This window comes from Engystomops pustulosus, chromosome 8 (assembly GCF_040894005.1).
Source record: "Engystomops pustulosus chromosome 8, aEngPut4.maternal, whole genome shotgun sequence".
Taxonomy (NCBI): Eukaryota; Metazoa; Chordata; class Amphibia; order Anura; family Leptodactylidae; genus Engystomops; species Engystomops pustulosus.
In genome coordinates, this window is record NC_092418.1 from 92,506,577 (window position 1) to 92,526,641 (window position 20,065).

General features: G+C 43.1%; 1 protein-coding gene and 1 long non-coding RNA gene across 2 annotated transcripts in view; one reads left to right on the plus strand and one right to left on the minus strand.

The window, feature by feature from the left end:
• The window catches only part of COL28A1 (collagen type XXVIII alpha 1 chain), a 43,015-nt gene that overhangs the window by 16,260 nt on the left and 6,690 nt on the right, over positions 1–20,065 (minus strand). The window contains exons 2-9 of the mRNA XM_072121783.1: positions 18,165–18,322; positions 11,115–11,683; positions 5,560–5,580; positions 4,053–4,112; positions 2,630–2,683; positions 1,990–2,034; positions 1,635–1,661; positions 875–919 (exon numbers count right to left, since the gene is read on the minus strand). Coding sequence (XP_071977884.1) covers positions 875–919; positions 1,635–1,661; positions 1,990–2,034; positions 2,630–2,683; positions 4,053–4,112; positions 5,560–5,580; positions 11,115–11,683; positions 18,165–18,315 — 972 coding nt within the window. The 5' untranslated portion in view covers positions 18,316–18,322. The remainder of the gene's footprint in view (positions 1–874; positions 920–1,634; positions 1,662–1,989; positions 2,035–2,629; positions 2,684–4,052; positions 4,113–5,559; positions 5,581–11,114; positions 11,684–18,164; positions 18,323–20,065) is intronic.
• LOC140075648 (uncharacterized) overlaps positions 14,844–20,065 on the plus strand; it is a 33,384-nt gene continuing 28,162 nt past the window's right edge. The window contains exon 1 of the long non-coding RNA XR_011849454.1: positions 14,844–14,926. This is a non-coding gene — a long non-coding RNA (uncharacterized lncRNA). The remainder of the gene's footprint in view (positions 14,927–20,065) is intronic.

Here is a 20,065-nt window from a genome sequence, read left to right on the forward strand (position 1 = left end):
ATCCAAAAATATAGGAATAAATTGACAACTGGGTGGTACCAGTCGGGGGCGTGTCTTTTCACAGTGTTGCCCGTCAAATGTGTTGGAACATCCACTTTTGTAAGAATAGTTTTTTCCAGTTGTCACTTTATTTACAAATTTATTGCAGAGTAAAGGAAAGATTTATACCAAAAATGGATTCCTAATTATTATTTAATGAAGAATATTAGATATTATGGGTCCTTGTTAAAGGGGTTGTCCAACGAAGCAAGTGGAATTGCTGATCAATGGGAGTCTCAGTGATGGGACCCCGATGGATCATGAGAACAGGGGTCAGATGTCGCACCACAAGGTCACAGGAGCAGCTGGTCTGTATGCGTGGGCTGCCCCATTCATCTCTATGGAGCTGGCAGAGATAACCGAGCATCATACTCGCCAATCTCCATCAGCTCCATACAGATGAACATGGCAGACTGCGCAAACGTGAACTCCGGTCATCTCAGGATGCTCAATCCCTAATCCATGGGGGTCCCATCACTGAGACTCCCACCAATCAGCAAGTTAGGCCCTATGCTGTAGATACATATTTCCCATGTTTCATGGGAAAACCCCTTTAAGCTCCCAGGTTCCCTTCTTTGTCTCCTCTACCAACATCAACATTGACCACCATTTTTAGACTTCTCGTTGCATCGTTTCTCTGTAATCTGAGACACTTCCCCATGTAATAAAGATTTTTAAGAACTGGAGTGATGTTAAACTTTTTTCTGTACCACAGAAAATTCAATTGTGTGACACTGTATAAGCCAAAAATATATATAAGATATTTATAAAATGATGAAAAAAGTAACTCTACTGCCAATAAAAAGATACTGTATGGTCATGCTCTGTAACATACCCGATCCCCCTTGACACCAGGAATACCACATTCTCCTCTCTCTCCCTAAAATAGAAAAGAAACATATACTTTAACCAATAATACATTTCCATTTATTTTATCTTTTATTGAAACTTTGAAGTGAAGGTATAATAAAATACTAAAAAGGACAGAAATTAAAGAGGCAGAGAAAAACAAAAAAAATATATACATTACGTATCTGGATTTGCATAAAGGTATTGTGTGAAATTAGGAGAAAGTTTGCATATATTAAAACAAAAAACAGCACCACCCCTGTCGGTGGACTGTGACAGGTATTGCAACTCAGTCCCATATAAGTGTGATAATCAATACATTAATAAATGGGAGTTTACTGCAATTTTTTTTCATATCATTTTTGTCTAAGTCATTGATGATGTAGAACGGTGAAATAGATGTGATTTTTTTTTTTAAATACCTACTATTTAGGGATTTAATTTGTCCTTGTAAAGTAAGTTGATGCTCAAAGCTATGGACCGCATTGCATCAATAATGTACAAATGACTAAAATATTCTATACGGTATATTTTATAATATTAATTATGTATATTATTATTAAATATGTACGGTATAATATTATTTATAATATTAATTAAAATGCTGCTTCATTTGGCCTCTTTAGCTTCCATCACATAAGCAGTAAGATGTTGTTCAGAATTGTCTGGTTCATTCTTTAGCCCCTTTCCATCCAATCCATAAATGACTTTTTAAATTGGATTTATAATTAAATGAAATACATTACCGGCTCTCCTTTATATCCAGGTTTTCCCTATAAAAGATAACAATTTTAAAACAATGATTAATAGCAGACAAGATGGATTATATGAAAATAAATTTAATGTAGCTAGTTCTGTTTGTGTTAAAATTTAAAACTTTATACGCTATCATGTCCTGGAGTATGGGGTGACAGCGTATGATGTGAACCTCGCCCCCCATCAAGAGGCTCCGGCATCCTGAAATATCCAGCAGGTGCGCAGCAGGAAGTATTTCTGCTATCCACTCCTATTTTTACACTCATGTACATCCCAAGTGCTCTATTACTTTACTTCTTTGTTTTATTTTTTTTTAAATTCTGAATAATTTTCAAAAAATCTTACCTCTAAGCCATCTCTTCCAGGAATACCATTAAGGCCGGATTCACCCTACAAATAACAAAGAGAAGAATAAGTAATTTGTTAAGATCGTTCAGTATAAGCAGTTTACAGTATATTCATGTGTACTTGGAAAAACTCTTTAATATCTCTTCAATATGCTAGTGCCAATAGAGGAGCTGGGTAGCTTCTTGCAAAATGTTATGCATTGAATTCAAAAGTTATGCAGTTATATTAGTCGACTGCTCAGAAACTAAATGAAAGTGTAGCTAAACCCTGTACTCTGATAATCTAAGCACATTGTCAGAACAGCATCTCATAGCACAGAGGAATCATGAAGTGTCTGGAATTTTACACTGACTATCAATGGTTGATTGGACTAAAAACAGCAATAAAACTGAAAAATATGAGGGTTAAATGATCTTTATTGTGTAAACATCAATAGGGGATTAAAATTTGAGAACTTTCTTTCATGGGGAAACCCTTTTGAGGCAGAAGTTCCAACAACATTATGGAAGATTTCCTCTGGTAATGTGGCTTGTTTCATTGAAAAGATGATCTTAATGATAAAATGAATACATTTAATTGCATATTTTAAAAACATACATAGGGTATACAACACAATCTCAGATATGTGGGTACATACCTTACCGCCTTTCTGCCCAGGAATACCATCATCACCTGGACGGCCTTTCTTACCCTAAAAAATAGAAAAATCATGGCAAAATAATAAGGAATGGAATGTTTTTACTCTGTTATGGTAGGAGTAATCTGAAAACTTTAGAGAAAACTAATTTGCAATCAAAATTCAATGACAATTATGGGATTGTATTTGTTGGCTGAGCTGCTGTCTGAAGACCTTCAGATGAGACAGGACTTGATGCCAATGGAAAAACCCTTTAAATGCCACACTGCTCTGGTACACCATAGGATGCTGGTTCAAGTGAATTCCATTCTTTATTGTATAACATCAGATCATGGGACAACATGTTTAGGGGCAAAATTTGCCCCCTCTTTAGGTTCCCTGGATCTGACAAAGGGGCACGTTCATCCCTGAAACACGTTGTCTTCTGATCTGATGTTATTTAAGAAAGAGTTGAATGGACCGCATCCTGGTTGGCATCACGTCCTTCAATGGTGTGATAGAGACTTCCCATCTACTATCCTTCTCTGCTGTTTACATGACCACTGAGAGAGGGGACAGTCATAGCCTATACCCTAAATGCCTGAATGAGTAAAACTAGCTTCTCAACAAAAACAGTTGCCAGGAGCTTTATGTTGCCATGATAGAGGTCATATCAGATTCGTGGGGAACAACAACTGCACCCCCACATATTTGCTGTTCTAATACACTGACAACAGAGCAGGAAGCAGACAGCTCCATTTCCTGCTTAGTGACTGAACCAAATCACTGCAGCTTCGTTTCCATTCACATGAATGGGAGCGGATCTGCAGTAACCAGGTCTGACCACTAGTCAGGGAATGAAGCTGTTTGCTTTCTGCTCTATTCTTTATTTATTAGCTGTTTAGAACAGCAGATAATAATAATAATTCTTTATTTATATAGCGCACACAGTTTACGCAGCACTGCACAAAGCTTGTCAAATTGGTCCCTGTCCCCATTGGGCCATTGGGCTCACAATCTAATCATCCTACCGGTATGTTTTGGAGTGTGGGAGGAAACCCACGCAAACACGGAGAGAACATACAAACTCTTTGCAGATGTTGACCTGTGTGTGACTAGAACTCAGGACTCCAGCGCTGCAAGGCAGAAGTGCTACTCACTCAGCAACCGTGCTGCCCTATGGGGGTGCTGGATGTTGTACCCCCCCAATCTAATTTAGAAATTCTTTGATATATACCAAAACAAGTCACAAATCTGAGACAAAAAAAAGAAAAAAGCCTTAAAAAAATGATCCCCTTTGTCTCAATTCCAGATATTAAATTGCGGCATAGGGGCAGGAACTGAGGGCAAAAATGGAATTACAACTTTCAATGACACAAATAATTATTTAATCATGTGTCCTGTATCATAGCTCACGGCCGTATACATATTCTGCTCTACTTACAGGGGCTCCCTGAAGTCCTCTTTCACCCTTTTCACAGGTGCAAACAGGTGACTGCCGACACTGGAAATATAGAAAGTTAGAGATAAATGTCATGTAGTACAGTATATACGCATGCAGGAAAGATTTATATATATGCATTTATTCAGTTCATTCAGTACTTCAAGGGATCTATCTATTATCTACCTTTCTATCTTATCCATTATGTATCTAGAAGTAGATGAAAAGGCAGCACCCCAGGTCCAAATGTGATCTAAAGGTGAAGTTTATTCCATGCAGGAGCAACGTTTCAGTGTAGCAACATCTAGACAGTCACAGCTACACCACTTCATGGAATAAACCTCACCTTTAAATCAAATTTAGACCAGGAGAGGAGGATGGGTGACCCCTCCCATCTCCATAGAGATACATGGCACACGGCACCGTAATTCGGGGAAAGATAAGACATGTCCTATCTTTTCCCCGGTTACGCAGGAATACAGTGCCACGCGTGTGCTGCACCGTACCGCTCAGTGTGCCCATTGCCGGCCTGGGGGCCACTCTGTGTGTCACCTCATGCTGTTTAGCTATTACCTGTCCTTTTTGATATTGCAAAAATATTTCGTTTTCATTATGTACCGTAATCATAAGTTTATAGACTGGATTACAATCTTACAATTCTTTAACAACTGGAGATCTTAAAGGAAACCTACCATCACAGATCTACCTATTAATCTACCTATTCATCTACGGTATAGCCCCGAGCCCTTTTATGGGCTAATACTTTAGTCCTCTGTAACATTTCTAATCTTTTATCTACCTAAATTTCCTGAAGAGGCTACTGGGGCATGGAGTAGCAGTGCTGTGTAGTATGAGCTCTGGCTACTCCGCGTCCCAGTAGCTCCTCAAGGAAATTGGTGTATTAGAGAGATAAAAGATTAGAAATGTTACGGGGGACTAAAGGGCTAAAAAGGCTATACCTTAGATTAGTGATGGCGAACCTTTTAGCACCAGAGTGCCCATACTACAACCCCCCTAATTTTTCGTGAGGTGCCAACCAAAAATTAAAGCAGTAACTTATTGCTCCTTGTTCTGCAACTGGAAAATTTGCATCATTTTAGCTTCTTTCCAGTGTCCCTCTGTACACTGAGAATTGTGGGGCCAGGAGAAGGTCCTTCAAAGCTAATTCGGTCCTGTCTACTTATTCTGCTTCTTCCTACAGTCCCAAGTAGCGAAGCAAGTATCACTTTAATATGTGAGTAAAAGCAGCATCTTTTAAGTTGCTTGAAACTGCAGGAAGATTCTTTAAGTCCTGCCCGGTGTGCTGGGGCGATGGCCCAGGTAACCACAGAGAAGTCTCTGAGTGGCACCTCTGGCACCCGTGCCATAGGTTCACCATCACTGCCTTAGATGAACCTTTATAGGTAGATCGGAGATAGTAGGTTTCCTTTTCAGAATCTTACAATTCTTTAAGATCTCCAGATGTTCATGAGAAATTCTAAAATGATTAAGCAGTCAGTGGAATACTTACTCCTTCTTCTGCAAGTTCTTTCTGCAAGCAGAGAAAAAATGTGTAAGTAGACAATAAGTGTAAATCATTTAAAATTATTTCCCATGCATACACTTGTGATAATTCAACAGGCAATAAACGTTACATTGAGACAAGTAAAATATATACAGATACAACACAATTGTTAATATTTTTAAAGGTCTTTCTATGTAAAAGTTACCTGGGTTCACATCATGTTTTTAATATGTATGTAAAGATAGTAACTGATGTACAAGCTCAACATCTCTATATCATTCTAGCCAGATGATGTCCTTTTGACATTATATTCCAGTACAGGCGGTCCCCTACTTAAGAACACCCGACTTACAGATGACCTCTAGTTACAAAGGGACCTCTGGGTGTTGGTAATTTACTGTACTTTAGCCTTAGGCTACAATAATCAGCTATAACAGTTATCACAGGTGTCTGCAGCTAAGATTTATTGTTAATCCTGGTTCTTATGACAATCCAAAATCCAATAGCCATAGAGACCCAAAAAATATTGCCTGGGGCTACAATTATGTAGTATACAGTTCCGACTTACATACAAATTCAACTTAAGAACAAACCTGCAGAACCTATCTTGTACGTAACCTGGGGACTGCCTGTATATTACATAACAAATTTATGTGTTTGTGTAGTACATTGTACTAATCCATATAACATCCGTTTCTAATAAAATACAAATATGTCACCTATGTATTTCTATTTCACTGGGACCCTGCGTGACACAAGATGTATCATTTGTCATCTGTGTATTATATGGGGTTTCCTTTTGAAATATGTTGATCCCCTACAAGACAACAGAGGATACATGGCAGATCGCAGTGATCTTCATCTGAATAGGGAACTGCAAGAACTGGGGGCCAGTGTTAGTTGTGGAGTAGTGGAGTTCACCGGCTTGGGCTGAGTGAAGGTAAGTGCAAGCTCCGCGACAGATTTTTTGTTTTAAATGCGGCGGTTTTTCCGAATCCGTCGGGTTTTCGTTCGGCCACGCCCCCCGATTTCCGTTGCGTGCATGCCAGCGCCGATGCGCCACAATCCGATCATGTGCGCCAAAATCCCGGGGCAATTCAGGGGAAATCGGCTCAAATCGGAAATATTCTGGTAACACGTCGGGAAAACGCCGAGGTCCGCCGGAGTTCACCAACCTATTCCCGGTGCATGTGAGTGATTGATTTTGCGACACAATTAGTTTTTTAAATTCCGCGGTTTTTCCGAATCCGTCAGGTTTTCTGACGGCCACGCCCCTCGATTTCCGCCGCATGCAAGCATTGCGCAAAAAAACAACCGCGTGCATCAAAATCCCGGTGGTGTTCGGCACAAAATGGAAAAATTCGGGAAACCTGACAAAAGTGCGGCTGCGGAGCCCTTAGTAAATGAGCCCCTATGTGTATTCACATTACCAGCCACAGCCATGAGTGTCCTTAGACTTTAACCTTGAACTCTATTATTTCTTTTTGTTATATCTATAGTTGGCTTTACATGTCAGATTTATTTTCATTTTTTTTTTATTTATAAGATTTATTTTCTGTTGGACCTTTGGACCCTCTGGTAATCTGGTGGGAAAGTCCTTCCCAGACTACCAGAAGCAGACCACACACAAAGGGATTGTCCAGTGACAGCAAGTTAGCCCCTATCTACAAGATAGGGTTAACTTGCCAAACTTTTGTGGTCTTGGTAATGGGATCAGAACAGGAGTCAGTTGAAAATAATAGACTTTCTAGTTGCACATGCACACTAGTGCTCAACTCACTGTCTATGGAACTGACAGAGATAGCCGAGTATGGCGCTTAGCCATCTCCTCCAGTCTCATGTGCGACTGGCTGCTGGCTATAAATGGGGGTACAATGGACCCCCATTCTCATAATCTGTGGGGTTTTACCACTGAGACCCCAACGATGAGCATATTGGGGCAGATTTACTTACCCGGCCCATTCGCGATCCAGCGGCGCGTTCTCTGCGGTGGATTCGGGTCCAGCCGGGATTTATTAAGGTAGTTCCTCCGACGTCCACCAGGTGTTGCTGCTGCGCTAAAGAGCATCGGAACGCACTGGAATACACCGAGCTGGGCTGAGTGAAGGTAAGTGCAATTTTCGCAACACATTTTTTTTTTAAAATGTGGCGGTTTTTCCGAATCCGTCGGGTTTTCATTTGGCCACGCCCCCCGATTTCCGTTGCGTGCATGCCTGCGCCGATGCGCCACAGTCCGATCGCATGCGCCAAAATCCCAGGGCAATTCAGGGAAAATCGGCGCAAATCGGAAATATTCGGGTAACATGTCGGGAAAACGCGAATCGGGCCCTTAGTAAATGACCCCCATTAACTTACTATCACTAGACAACCACTTTTGACAGCAGTGCTGCAATTGCAAGTGCACATAGTCCTCAGCTACCACAAGGGGGCGCTCACTGCACACAGCTCAATTCTAGCTTTCTCCCATGTGTGTTGAGGATTCATGTGTGACAGAGGATTCTGTCAGTGTGCCAGGTAAGTTATAACACACAATTATATTGTAATACAAATGCTTAGAGAAAGCAGAAAGGCAATTCAGCTGTAATGGGCTTCTGCAACCTGAATTTAGTGAAAATGAGGTCCCTGGTGACAGGTTCCCTTTAAATTATTTTTAGGGATTCTAAAATCAGTTTTGCAATGACAATGACATAAGTTTACCTAAACCTGTATACAAAGTTATGGGTTTTCTTAACACAGGTAATTACCTTATACCCACAGGATAGGCCATAAATGTCTCATAGATGTAGGTCCTAGTTCTGGGGTCTTTAAAATGGACCCTCCCAAGTTAAAATCCAGGTTATCGACGGTAGACAGGCATGTGTCTGATTTATGATATTCCCTTAAAAGTGTTGTATTAAGTTTTTCCGTTATAAATTTATGATTACAGGGGTCTGACTGCCAAGACCCCCAACAACACACATGGGAGAAACCAATGGGAGAAACCAATAGTACTGCCATACACATATGATAAAAGACAAAGTAGTTCATTTTGGACGACCATTATCTGAAAAAAATAATTCATATGAATTATTTTTATTAAATTGACTGCCTCTTTTGTCCAGTTTGGTCTCTACAGTTCTTCAAGGGTGCGTCTGCCATAAAGCAAGTTGAGCCTCTCACCTCAGAGCGCAGCAGTGTTGTGTGTGTATGTTTAGCTTTAATTGATAGGTTTCCCCTAATTTTGAGTGCATTTTGTCTAAAGTTGTACATGTCGGCCAAACATTGATATAATTCTTATTACAGGTAAATATTTTAATTAACTTATTATATGCAGGTACTGTACAAACTTTATGTATTCAGCAATACATACTGAACTTCACTATATATGTATTTTAAAGATAAGATAAGGGCATGTGAATAGCTCCCCTGACCAACATTGGCTCCGTGGAATAAATACAGACCATGAACATATGCCTTATACTAGATATCAAATAGACAGGGATTTCCTACTATTGTATTAGAGAAAGCCACAGCACTCGAATAAATGCATTGCTTGATTCATGGGGAATCGAAATGTCGCTGTCATGACTTGGTGTATAAAAAAACTAATTTTTTCACTTTCTCTTCTTTGAGTGCTGCGACTTTCTCTAATACATTTGCTGAAGTTGGATTTTGGAACCAGGATCACTGGCTGCGGGCAATGGTGGATCTTCATATAGGTGGTATGGGCAAGTGGCCGGGATCTGAGGGGCCTACACCCCAAAACCAGCTCCTTATATAAAGAACCACCATTGTTCAGGAATCAGGAACCGGTGCCGTGGGCACATAGCTTCAAGGTGGAGTTGCAGTGGTGTCGCAGCCGCATGATGTCATAGTGTATGTGCGTGGGCAGAAAGAGCAGAAGAAGGAGCCGCGGGGAGAAGAAGCTGGAGGTAAATCTAAAAGTTTTTTTTTTTTCAAGGGGCTCTAATGCGGACATTTCATTAATGAGGGAGAAGGGGAATCTCTGCTTTGGAAATTTCTGTAAAGGGGGGCTCTGCTGTGGACATCTTTGTAAAGGGGGGGGGGGCTCTGCTGTGAACATTTCTGTAAAGGGAGGCTCTGCTGTGGAAGTTTCTGTAAAGGGGGGCTCTGCTGTTGACATTTTTCTAAAGGTGTGGTCTGGTATGAACATTTCTATAAAGGAAGGGGGCTCTGCTGTGGACATCTTTGTAAAGGGGGGGGGCTCTGCTGTGAACATTTCTGTAAAGGGAGGCTCTGCTGTGGAAGTTTCTGTAAAGGGGGGCTCTGCTGTTGACATTTTTCTAAAGGTGTGGTCTGGTATGAACATTTCTATAAAGGAAGGGGGCTCTGCTGTGGACATTTCAGTAAAGGAATGGGGCTCTGCTGTGGACATTTCAGTAAAGGGGGGCCCGCCCAGGGCTTGTACTCCATTCAGTACATTTTTTCAGTTTTTTTTTGTAAAATTAGGAGCCTCGGCTTTTATGCAAGTATTTACAGTATGATTTTTTTCCCTCATAGTGAAAAGGCCAAAGACAAGAGGTCATTATAGGAGTGTGGGGGTGTATAGACAAAGAAGACTTACCGATTGCAGTCTCAGGTAAAGAACTGAGTTTATTTTTTTTACAAACGGGCCCTGTGACTGCTAATTTATAATTTATTATTAAGGGAAGGCTGCTGCCTTGAGTATATGTCATTGTAGCCTATATGTGTATTTTCAAGTGTAATGTGCGGGATGTAAGTGGCAGAAAGATTTTAGGTATATGGGGGCTCCGATCCAAAGTTATTGTTGGGGCCCACTGATGTTGTGTTACGACACTGAAAAGGTGTATTATAGTGTCCCCCTTTTTCTGTAGCCCCTTTCTTATACAGACAGACAACAAAACAATAAGCACTATCTGGAGGGGCTACAAAAAAGGGAGCAGCTTCAGGAAAGGGGGCATTTTAGACAAGGAGCTGCAGAAATGGCACATTATATTAGATATAGGGTATTTGTAGGGCAACCAAGTTTTTTTCCAAGGGACCATGGTAAGAGGGTTACCCTACCCGGTCCCTGCAAAAAAATCAGTACAAGCTGTAATTTTGTCCTCGGGTGGAGGAGATTAGGCCTCAGGGCACGATTCTGGAGGTGGAGGGGGGTAAGAGTTCAGCTGCGGAGTGCATGGAGGCTGGCCCACCCAGGGGTACTGGTCCACATAGGGAATGTGATTGGCTTTCCTAGATAGATGGGTTATAAGAACACGTTTGAAGTTCATCATTACTTTTATGAACACTACAAGATTAAGGATATAGAGTGGTACTTAAGTCCTAACATTCAGGCACATATTGGTTTGGACGCTGGGGGGGGGGCCCAGTCGGGTGAACAGCCCAGTGCCCATGGGACACTTCATTCTCCACTGGTTGTTCTGTCTCTCTTCGTCTCTGCTGCTAGGGATTTCTTATTGTCACAGTCATCAACATAAAATATTGGTGGAGAGGTGACCACACTATAGTGGTGGGCATGGGACAATTTACTAATATTTCAATCATTGTATTAATTCCATTGGAATATAGTAATCCATTACAGTTCCAAGGTTACTTACCACTTCCCTGAGGATTTTGTCCACCATATCCACTTCTTGCAAATGGGAGACAAACCTGGTGGCAGGAACACTGGCCAGGAGACGCAGTTTCGCAGCGTTGGCAGCCTCCTTGGCCACCGTGGTCATACCAACGATGAAAAGCTTAATATCATGGTTTTTGGCATTGGCAGTAGCAGCAAATATATCAGGATTCCTGGGATGGTCTACCCCATCGGTTAGAAGTATGGCCACCTTCACGCTTTTTTGTGTACCTTCATTCATATACAGCTGAGTTAAGTTTGTGATGGCGTAGGAGGTGAATGTACCATGGCCTATATAAATAATGGGGGAAATGCGGGCTTTAAAATTGTCAGGTCCTCTCCAGTCTCTGAATGTTTGCTCTATCTGCACGGTGCTGCTGTACTGTAATAGTGCCATCCTCCAGCTGAAGGGCCTCTTGGAGTCCAGCTGCATACCCTTCAGCTTGTCCACCATTTGCAGAACAAATGTCTTCTCCTGATTGTGGGTGTACTCCTTAGCACTTTCAGAACTGTCCAGGAGGAAGGCCATTTCCAAAAGGCAGTCTTCATCTGGAATGACATCACAAGACATATACTGAGCTCCTCACAGTGGTTACACAGTAAACTTACACATACTAATGATACAAACAAATGTTTATGGATTCAAGATGACATTTGTTTTTTAGTCACTAGAAATGTAAAGGGGTATTCCTGTTTCAGCAAATAAATGTCTGTATGGTGAAAATTTACAATTTTACAATATATTTTCTATATGAATTCCTCACAGTTTTCTAGATCTCTGCTTGCTGTCATTCAACAGGAAGCTTCATAGTTTACTTCCTGTGGATAAAAACCGGTCCCTGGTCATGTGATGTTAAACAGGTGCACAGCTCGTTATATCCCTGGTCATGTGATGTTAAACAGGTGCACAGCTCGTTATATCCCTGGTCATGTGATGTCACACCGGTACATGGCTCGTTATAACCTTGGTCATGTGATGTCACACAAGTGCATGGCTCCTTATATCCCTGGTCATGTGATGTTACACAGGTGCATTGCTCATTATATCCCTGGCCATGTTATGTCAAACAGGCGCACAGCTCATTATATCCCTGGTCATGTGATGTCACACAGGTGCATGGCTCGTTATATCCCTGGTCATGTGATGTCACACAGGTGCATGGCTCGTTATATATCCCAGGTCATGTGATGTCACATAGGTGCATTGCTCATTATATCCCTGGCCATGTTATGTCACACAGGTGCACAGCTCATTATATCCCTGGTCATGTGATGTCACACAGGTGCATGGCTCGTTATATCCCTGGTCATGTGATGTCACACAGGTGCATGGCTCATTATATATCCCAGGTCATGTGATATCATACAGGTGCACAGCTCATTATATCCCTGGTCATGTGATGTCACACAGGTGCACGACTCGATATATCCCTTGTCATGTGATGTCACACCAGTGCATGGCTTGTTATATCCCTGGATAAGAGGTGGTCCATGGTCATGTGATGTCACACAGATGCACGGCTCCATACATCACACAACACTAATGAGCTGTGTACCTGTGTGACATCACATGACCATGGACCACCTCTTATCCACAGGAAGTAAACAATGAAGCTTCCTATAGAATGACAGCAAGCAGAGATCTAGAAATCTCTGCACAAAACAATCTCTTATTGATAATATTCAAGTCTTTTCAATTTTGTTGTCATTTTTTAATGTTCTTTGTTTAACTGGGCTGTTAGTATAATCCCACCCCCTTCGTTTATACATTTTACATTGTACCTCTAGCCCCCCCCCCCCCCCCGTTCTCACTGGGTGGTTTTTTGCCATCAATCATTTTTGTGTCAAACAAGTATTTTCTTGTTTAGTCTTTTGTGTTAAAAATGGACCTCTTAAAGGAAATGTGTCTCCAATTTTTTTTTTTGGGGGGGTGGGGGGCATTAAAATGCTAGAATATATATATATTTTATTTATCTCACTGTTGGCCACTATCAATGGTGTAAAGTGTCATTGCACAGAGATCAAAGGTCATAGGAAAGTAGGGACTGGAGCAAACCCTATCTCTCATGATGAAGCATGACCTATGATGTCATCATGATGGGGGAGGAGCCAGAGCCCTGCTCTATATAATGCAGTCTCATACACATCCTTCTCTGCACTGTTACAGGTATCTATACAGATCAGCAGCACAGTACCATGTACACAATCAAAAAGTTGTTCTCTTGCATCGAGGAGAAAAAAAGCAGGATTCATGCCCCTTCCCAAGCATGACATCAACAAAGCTCTTTTATGAAGTAGAAGTCATCTGTGTTCTGTACACACCACACAGATGATGCTCCCTCGTGTGGCCAATAGTGGTATACAAAAAATATTCTATTATATATATCCAAAATGGAAAAACAAAATCTTATAAGTAATAGACAGTAATTTACATATATATATATATATATATACACACACACACACACACACATATATATATATATATATGTGTATATATATATATATATATATATAAATATATATATATATATATACACACACACACATATATATATATACATATATTTATATTTTTTAGAGTGTTTTTGTCAACATATTCCCTTCCATTGCTTTTTACTCTGCCTTTTCCTGTATATTTGTGTACACTTCCAGGCTGCTGCTGCTGATTTACCAAACTTTTTTTTTTCTTTTTAATCATTTGACGAATCATCTGTCCCTGTTAAAGCATCTAAAAAATAACTAAAGGATCAGCCCACACAGCGCATGTGTGTAGCCTATAACCATAGAGATACATTGCTCTATGCCAGTGGTGGCGAACCTATGGCACGGGTGCCAGAAGTGGCACTCAGAGCCATTTCTGTGGGCACTCAGGACAGATTTCACCAAACAGGACCAAATCCACCAAATCTTCCTGCAGTCCCAGGGAACTTAAAAGATGCTGCTCTCAGCGCTACTTTAAAGCAACACTTCATTGGCTGTTTGGAACTGCAGGTAAAATTAGAAGGTGTGGACTGAACTGCAATATCTTTGCAGGTACTCCTGCTAGACCCACCATTCTTCCTGTACAGAGACCCTGGAGAGAAGAAAATATGATGGTCTGAATTTGCCCTCCTTCTTTCAACTGTATTGGTGGCTTCAGGGGACCGATACGATTAAAATATGTGGAAGAAAAGGTTGCTATAAGTTACTGCTTAAAATGCCATGTTGGCACTTCATGCTAAATAAGTGGATTTTGGTTGTAGTTTGGGCACTTGGTCTCTAAAAGGTTCACCATCACTGCTCTATGCAGTGGCGTAACTTCCACCGTAGCAGCCGTAGCAATTGCTACGGGGCCCGGGAGCTCAGGGGCCCGTGGTGCACGGCCAATTCATAATGTTGGGCTAAACTATGGCACATTAGGGACAGCGGCACCGCTCGTGCGCTCAGATAACCCAAACATAATAGCAGCAAAGGAACCGCCCCCACCACTAACCCGCCCCCCGAATGCGCATGTTGCAAAACCTCTGCGATAATGGCTGCGCAACCCGCACTGCTAACGCTCTCTGTGCTAACACGAACTACTGAAGAGGAGGCGGCTCGTTCCTGCCCCCTCGGCTCCTGGCTTACCAGGCCTGCCTTGCTGCCTTCTGTGTGTCTGTGACCCGCCCCCGTCTGCTGAGTCCCATCTGGTCACGTGACTGATGTGATCCCTGACCTGACGTCCAAACAACTGCGATGCCGGGTGAAGCCTGGAGGAGCCGGAGGACGAGCTGCCAATGTGGAGAGGAGAGAGACTGAAGACTTCTACAGGTAAGTTTATACCCTTTATAGATAGCAGGCATTCTACTTCAAACTCTGATGCCTGCTGTCTATAAGAGACCAGCGCCTGAACCAGTTACAGGTGAGTATAATTCATATGTATATGCCTGTATCCTTATATGTGATTATATATGTGTGTGGAGATATGTGTATGTATTTATGTATATACGGAGAGCGCCGGAAGGTAAGTATAGTACAGGTGGGCAGCACTGTGAGAAAAGGATTCAATCCGTGTGGGTGCTAGCTGCGCAGGTCTGACCCAAGACCCAGTAGGCATAAGAATAGAAGAGAAAGCAGCAGCACTCCGATATCCTCATCCAAGATATGTTTATTCACATGTGGTAAAAAAGCTACGTTTCGGCTAGCTCAATGTAGCCTTTTTCAAGCTTGAAAATGGCTACATTGAGCCAGCCGAAACGTAGCTTTTTTACCACATGTGAATAAACATATCTTGGACGAGGAAGGTAAGTATATGTTTTGTTTTGTGTATATGTAAAGAGAGGTCGCTGACGGACATGTTATTAGTGGAGGGAGGTCGCTGACGGACATGTTATTAGTGGAGGGAGGCCGCTGCCGGACATGTTATTAGTGGAGGGAGGCCGCTGCCGGACATGTTATTAGTGGAGGGAGGCCGCTGCCGGACATGTTATTAGTGGAGGGAGGCCGCTGCCGGATCTGTTATTAGTGGAGGGAGGCCGCTGCCGGATCTGTTATTAGTGGAGGGAGGCCGCTGCCGGACATGTTATTAGTGGAGGGAGGCCGCTGCCGGATCTGTTATTAGTGGAGGGAGGCCGCTGCCGGACATATTATTAGTGGAGGGAGGCCGTTGCCGGATCTGTTATTAGTGGAGGGAGGCCGCTGCCGGATCTGTTATTAGTGGAGGGAGGCCGCTGCCGGACATGTTATTAGTGGAGGGAGGCCGCTGCCGGACATGTTATTAGCGGAGGGAGGCCGCTGCCGGACATGTTATTAGCGGAGGGAGGCCGCTGCCGGACATGTTATTAGCGGAGGGAGGCCGCTGCCGGACATGTTATTAGCGGAGGGAGGCCGCTGCCGGACATGTTATTAGCGGAGGGAGGCCGCTGCCGGACATGTTATTAGCGGAGGGAGGCTGCTGCCGGACATGTTATTAGCGGAGGGAGGCCGCTGACGGACCTGTTATTAGCGGAGGGAGGCCGCTGACGGGCATGTTATTAGCGGAGGGAGGCCGCTGCCGGATCTGTTATTAGCGGAGGGAGGCCGCTGCCGGACATGTTATTAGCGGAGGGAGGCTGCTGCCGGACATGTTATTAGCGGAGGGAGGCTGCTGACGGACCTGTTATTAGCGGAGGGAGGCTGCTGCCGGACATGTTATTAGCGGAGGGAGGCCGCTGCCGGACATGTTATTAGCGGAGGGAGGCTGCTGCCGGACATGTTATTAGCGGAGGGAGGCTGCTGCCGGACATGTTATTATCGGAGGGAGGCCGCTGCCGGACATGTTATTAGCGGAGGGAGGCCGCTGCTGGACATGTTATTAGCGGAGGGAGGCTGCTGACGGACCTGTTATTAGCGGAGGGAGGCCGCTGCCGGATCTGTTATTAGTGGAGGGAGACCGCTGCCGGATCTGTTATTAGTGGAGGGAGGCCGCTGCCGGACATGTTATTAGTGGAGGGAGGCCGCTGCCGGACATGTTATTAGCGGAGGGAGGCCGCTGCCGGACATGTTATTAGTGGAGGGAGGCCGCTGCCGGATCTGTTATTAGCGGAGGGAGGCCGCTGCCGGATCTGTTATTAGCGGAGGGAGGCCGCTGCCGGACATGTTATTAGCGGAGGGAGGCTGCTGACGGACCTGTTATTAGCGGAGGGAGGCCGCTGCCGGATCTGTTATTAGTGGAGGGAGGCCGCTGCCGGATCTGTTATTAGTGGAGGGAGGCCGCTGCCGGACATGTTATTAGTGGAGGGAGGCCGCTGCCGGACATGTTATTAGTGGAGGGAGGCCGCTGCCGGACATGTTATTAGCGGAGGGAGGCCGCTGCCGGACATGTTATTAGTGGAGGGAGGCCGCTGCCGGACATGTTATTAGCGGAGGGAGGCCGCTGCCGAACATGTTATTAGCGCAGGGAGGCCGCTGCCGGACATGTTATTAGCGGAGGGAGGCCGCTGCCGGATCTGTTATTAGCGGAGGGAGGCTGCTGACGGACCTGTTATTAGCGGAGGGAGGCCACTGACGGACCTGTTATTAGCGGAGGGAGGCCGCTGACGGACCTGTTATTAGCGGAGGGAGGCCGCTGACGGACATGTTATTAGCGGAGGGAGGCCGCTGACGGATCTGTTATTAGCGGAGGGAGGCCGCTGACGGACCTGTTATTAGCGGAGGGAGGCCGCTGACGGACATTTTATGTGTTTGGTGCATCATTCCTAACCTTATTGTAAATACTTTTAATGCTGTATTAATACAATTAAAACAACAATTTAAAAAATCATTGTATATGTTCAAAATGGGCAGGGGATGGGAGGAGGTGCTGTGGTTGGGAGGGGAGGGGGGCCCTGCCAAAAGTTTGCTATGGAGCCCACTCATTCCTAGTTACGCCACTGGCTCTATGGCAGTGATGGCGAACCTTTTAGAGCCTGAGTGCCCAAACTTCAACCAAAAGCCACTTATTTATTGTAAAGTGCCAGCGCAGCAATTTAAGCAGTAATTTATTTCTCCTTGTTCTTTGACAACTTTCAATCGTTCAGCCTCCTAAAGACACCAACTCAAATGAAAGGAGGAGGGCAAATCCGCCTATCATTGTAGGAAGATTCTTTGAGTCCTGTCTGGTGAACTTCATGCTGTGGCGATGGCCTGGGTGCCCACAGAGAGGGCTCTGAGTGCCGCCTCTGGCACCCGTGCCATAGGTTCGCCACCACTGCTCTATGGAGAAGATCAGGAGCCAAAAATCTAAAACTTCAGGAATGGCCTCAATTTCAATTTCACTCCTGGTGCAGTTCTTTTCGCTCCTTTTTCCCCAGATTGCAGTTAAAAGTGGTTTAGTATCACTTCTGTGTACACCTGCCCTTCATAATAGTAATAAGTAAAAATGCTTACTTAGGGGTAAGCTGAGCGGAGGAGTCTCATCAGACACATTACACCATCAAAACTTCAAAGAAAAACTTTGGTAAATTCCTCTATGTAGTGACCAGACAACCCCTTTAAGCCTGACCATTATCCATCCATCAAGCCCTCGCAGCTGAAGAAGTCGCATTCATACCTTGATCGCTGAGGGTGGGAATCTTCTCCACTGGGCTGGATATTAACGCTTTGGGCTTATTTCTTCCAACTCTCCTGTCTTCAAAATAATGCTGGGCTACAGAAGTCTGGACGTGTAATAAGAACAAGAACCACCAAACCTGGGGGAACATGATGATGCTACAAAGAAAATTGTATATTGTGTTTTTATTGAGATTTATTGCAGCTTTGTACATAAAACACACAGAACATAACACCAACTATTTTATTTCTACCCAAACCCTCCAAAGAAACACAGAAAAAAGTTTAATTAATTAAAAGATATTCCGCAATACATTCATTTCTAAAGGTGAATTTACAAAAACCTAATAATGTTTAGAAGGGCTTTAATATCCAACTACAGGCGATCCCTTACATAAAGAGGACCTGTCACCTTGAAAAATACCCCCACCAAATATGTTCCCCCTAATCCCGCCGGTTGAATGTTCGGACAGCGCTGTGAATAAGCCCCTCTGCGGCCACTGTCAGTGCGCCGCATCGCATAGAGCCGGCAGCGATTGCACAATACATGCGCTGCTGCCGGCGATTCCTACAGGTTCCTGACTGACAGGGGCGTGGAGGGGGTGTGTCGGCCAGCCCCCTCATGAATACGGCTGACTGCTAGGGGACCTGTACGTCGATCCGACCTCTTTCTTAGAGTAAAACTAAGTTTGCACACACACATTTTCATAAAAAATGAATAAATATAAAGGGGCTGGGGACAGGATTAGAGGGAACATATTTGCTGGGGGTATTTTTCGGGGGTAACAGGTCCTCTTTAAGAACACCCGACTTACAGATGATTCCTTGTTACAAACGTACCTCTGGATATTGGTAATTTCCTGTACTTTAGCCTTAGGCTACAATAAACAGCTGTAACAGTTATCACAGGTGTCTGTAATTAGGATTTAGTGTTAATCCTCGTTCTTATGACAACCCAACATTTTTTAAATCTAATTGTCACAGAGACCCAAAAAATTTGGCTGGAGTTACAATTACAAAATATACAGTTCCGACTTACATACAAATTCAACTTACGAACAAACCTACAGAACCTTGTACGTAAAGAATCTTGTACGTAACCCTGGGACTGCCTGTATCTAATCTATATCTATAATATATCTATAATATTTTCTTTTAGAATTTAAATCTTACTCAACTTTATCTGAAAATTTCTATAACATCTATATTTGTGGCTCGCGGTAATGACCACGGTCAGATACAAGAGTGAATTCTTTGTGCTTTGTTTCATTTCAGCCATTAGGTGGCGCTAATACATTCAGAAGGTTCTGATACTTTCCCGGTGTACAAAATGAATACAAAATTATGCAATTTGACCTGTTTTTACCTTATAGATAATAATTTTAATTTCTGTAAAAAACAAACACATCACTAGTGTATAGAGCTTGAGAGCAATCAGTGGTATTGAAGGGTTCTATACAGGAAGGCACCTTGAGTATACGTGTCCCTGGAATCTGCACATAGCTGATTAGTAATGCAAGGATACACATACTTCAGAATGCGGCATGCGATAGAAAGAAATGTATTCCCAGATTAATCTTCATATATCAGCCCTAGAGCAAAACTTCAGGTTCAAATGTTTGACTAGTCTCGGGGGCAACTTCTAAGAATGTCTCAAATCTGGGGTCAAAAATATTACAAAAATGTTCCATAGGGCTTCTATTGTCGTGTTTCGACATGTGCTCCCTCCTATCTTATGGAAATATCAGATTTTATGATATCATGATTATATAGTGTCATATCAAGTTATATCTAGCAATAAAGTTGCGTGATTGATGTTTAGATAAAAATGTATTGTCAATTATATGAGTTATAAAAATAATAGGAGTCTTGGTAACTTTCTTGCTGCCAGGGCTTGTATAG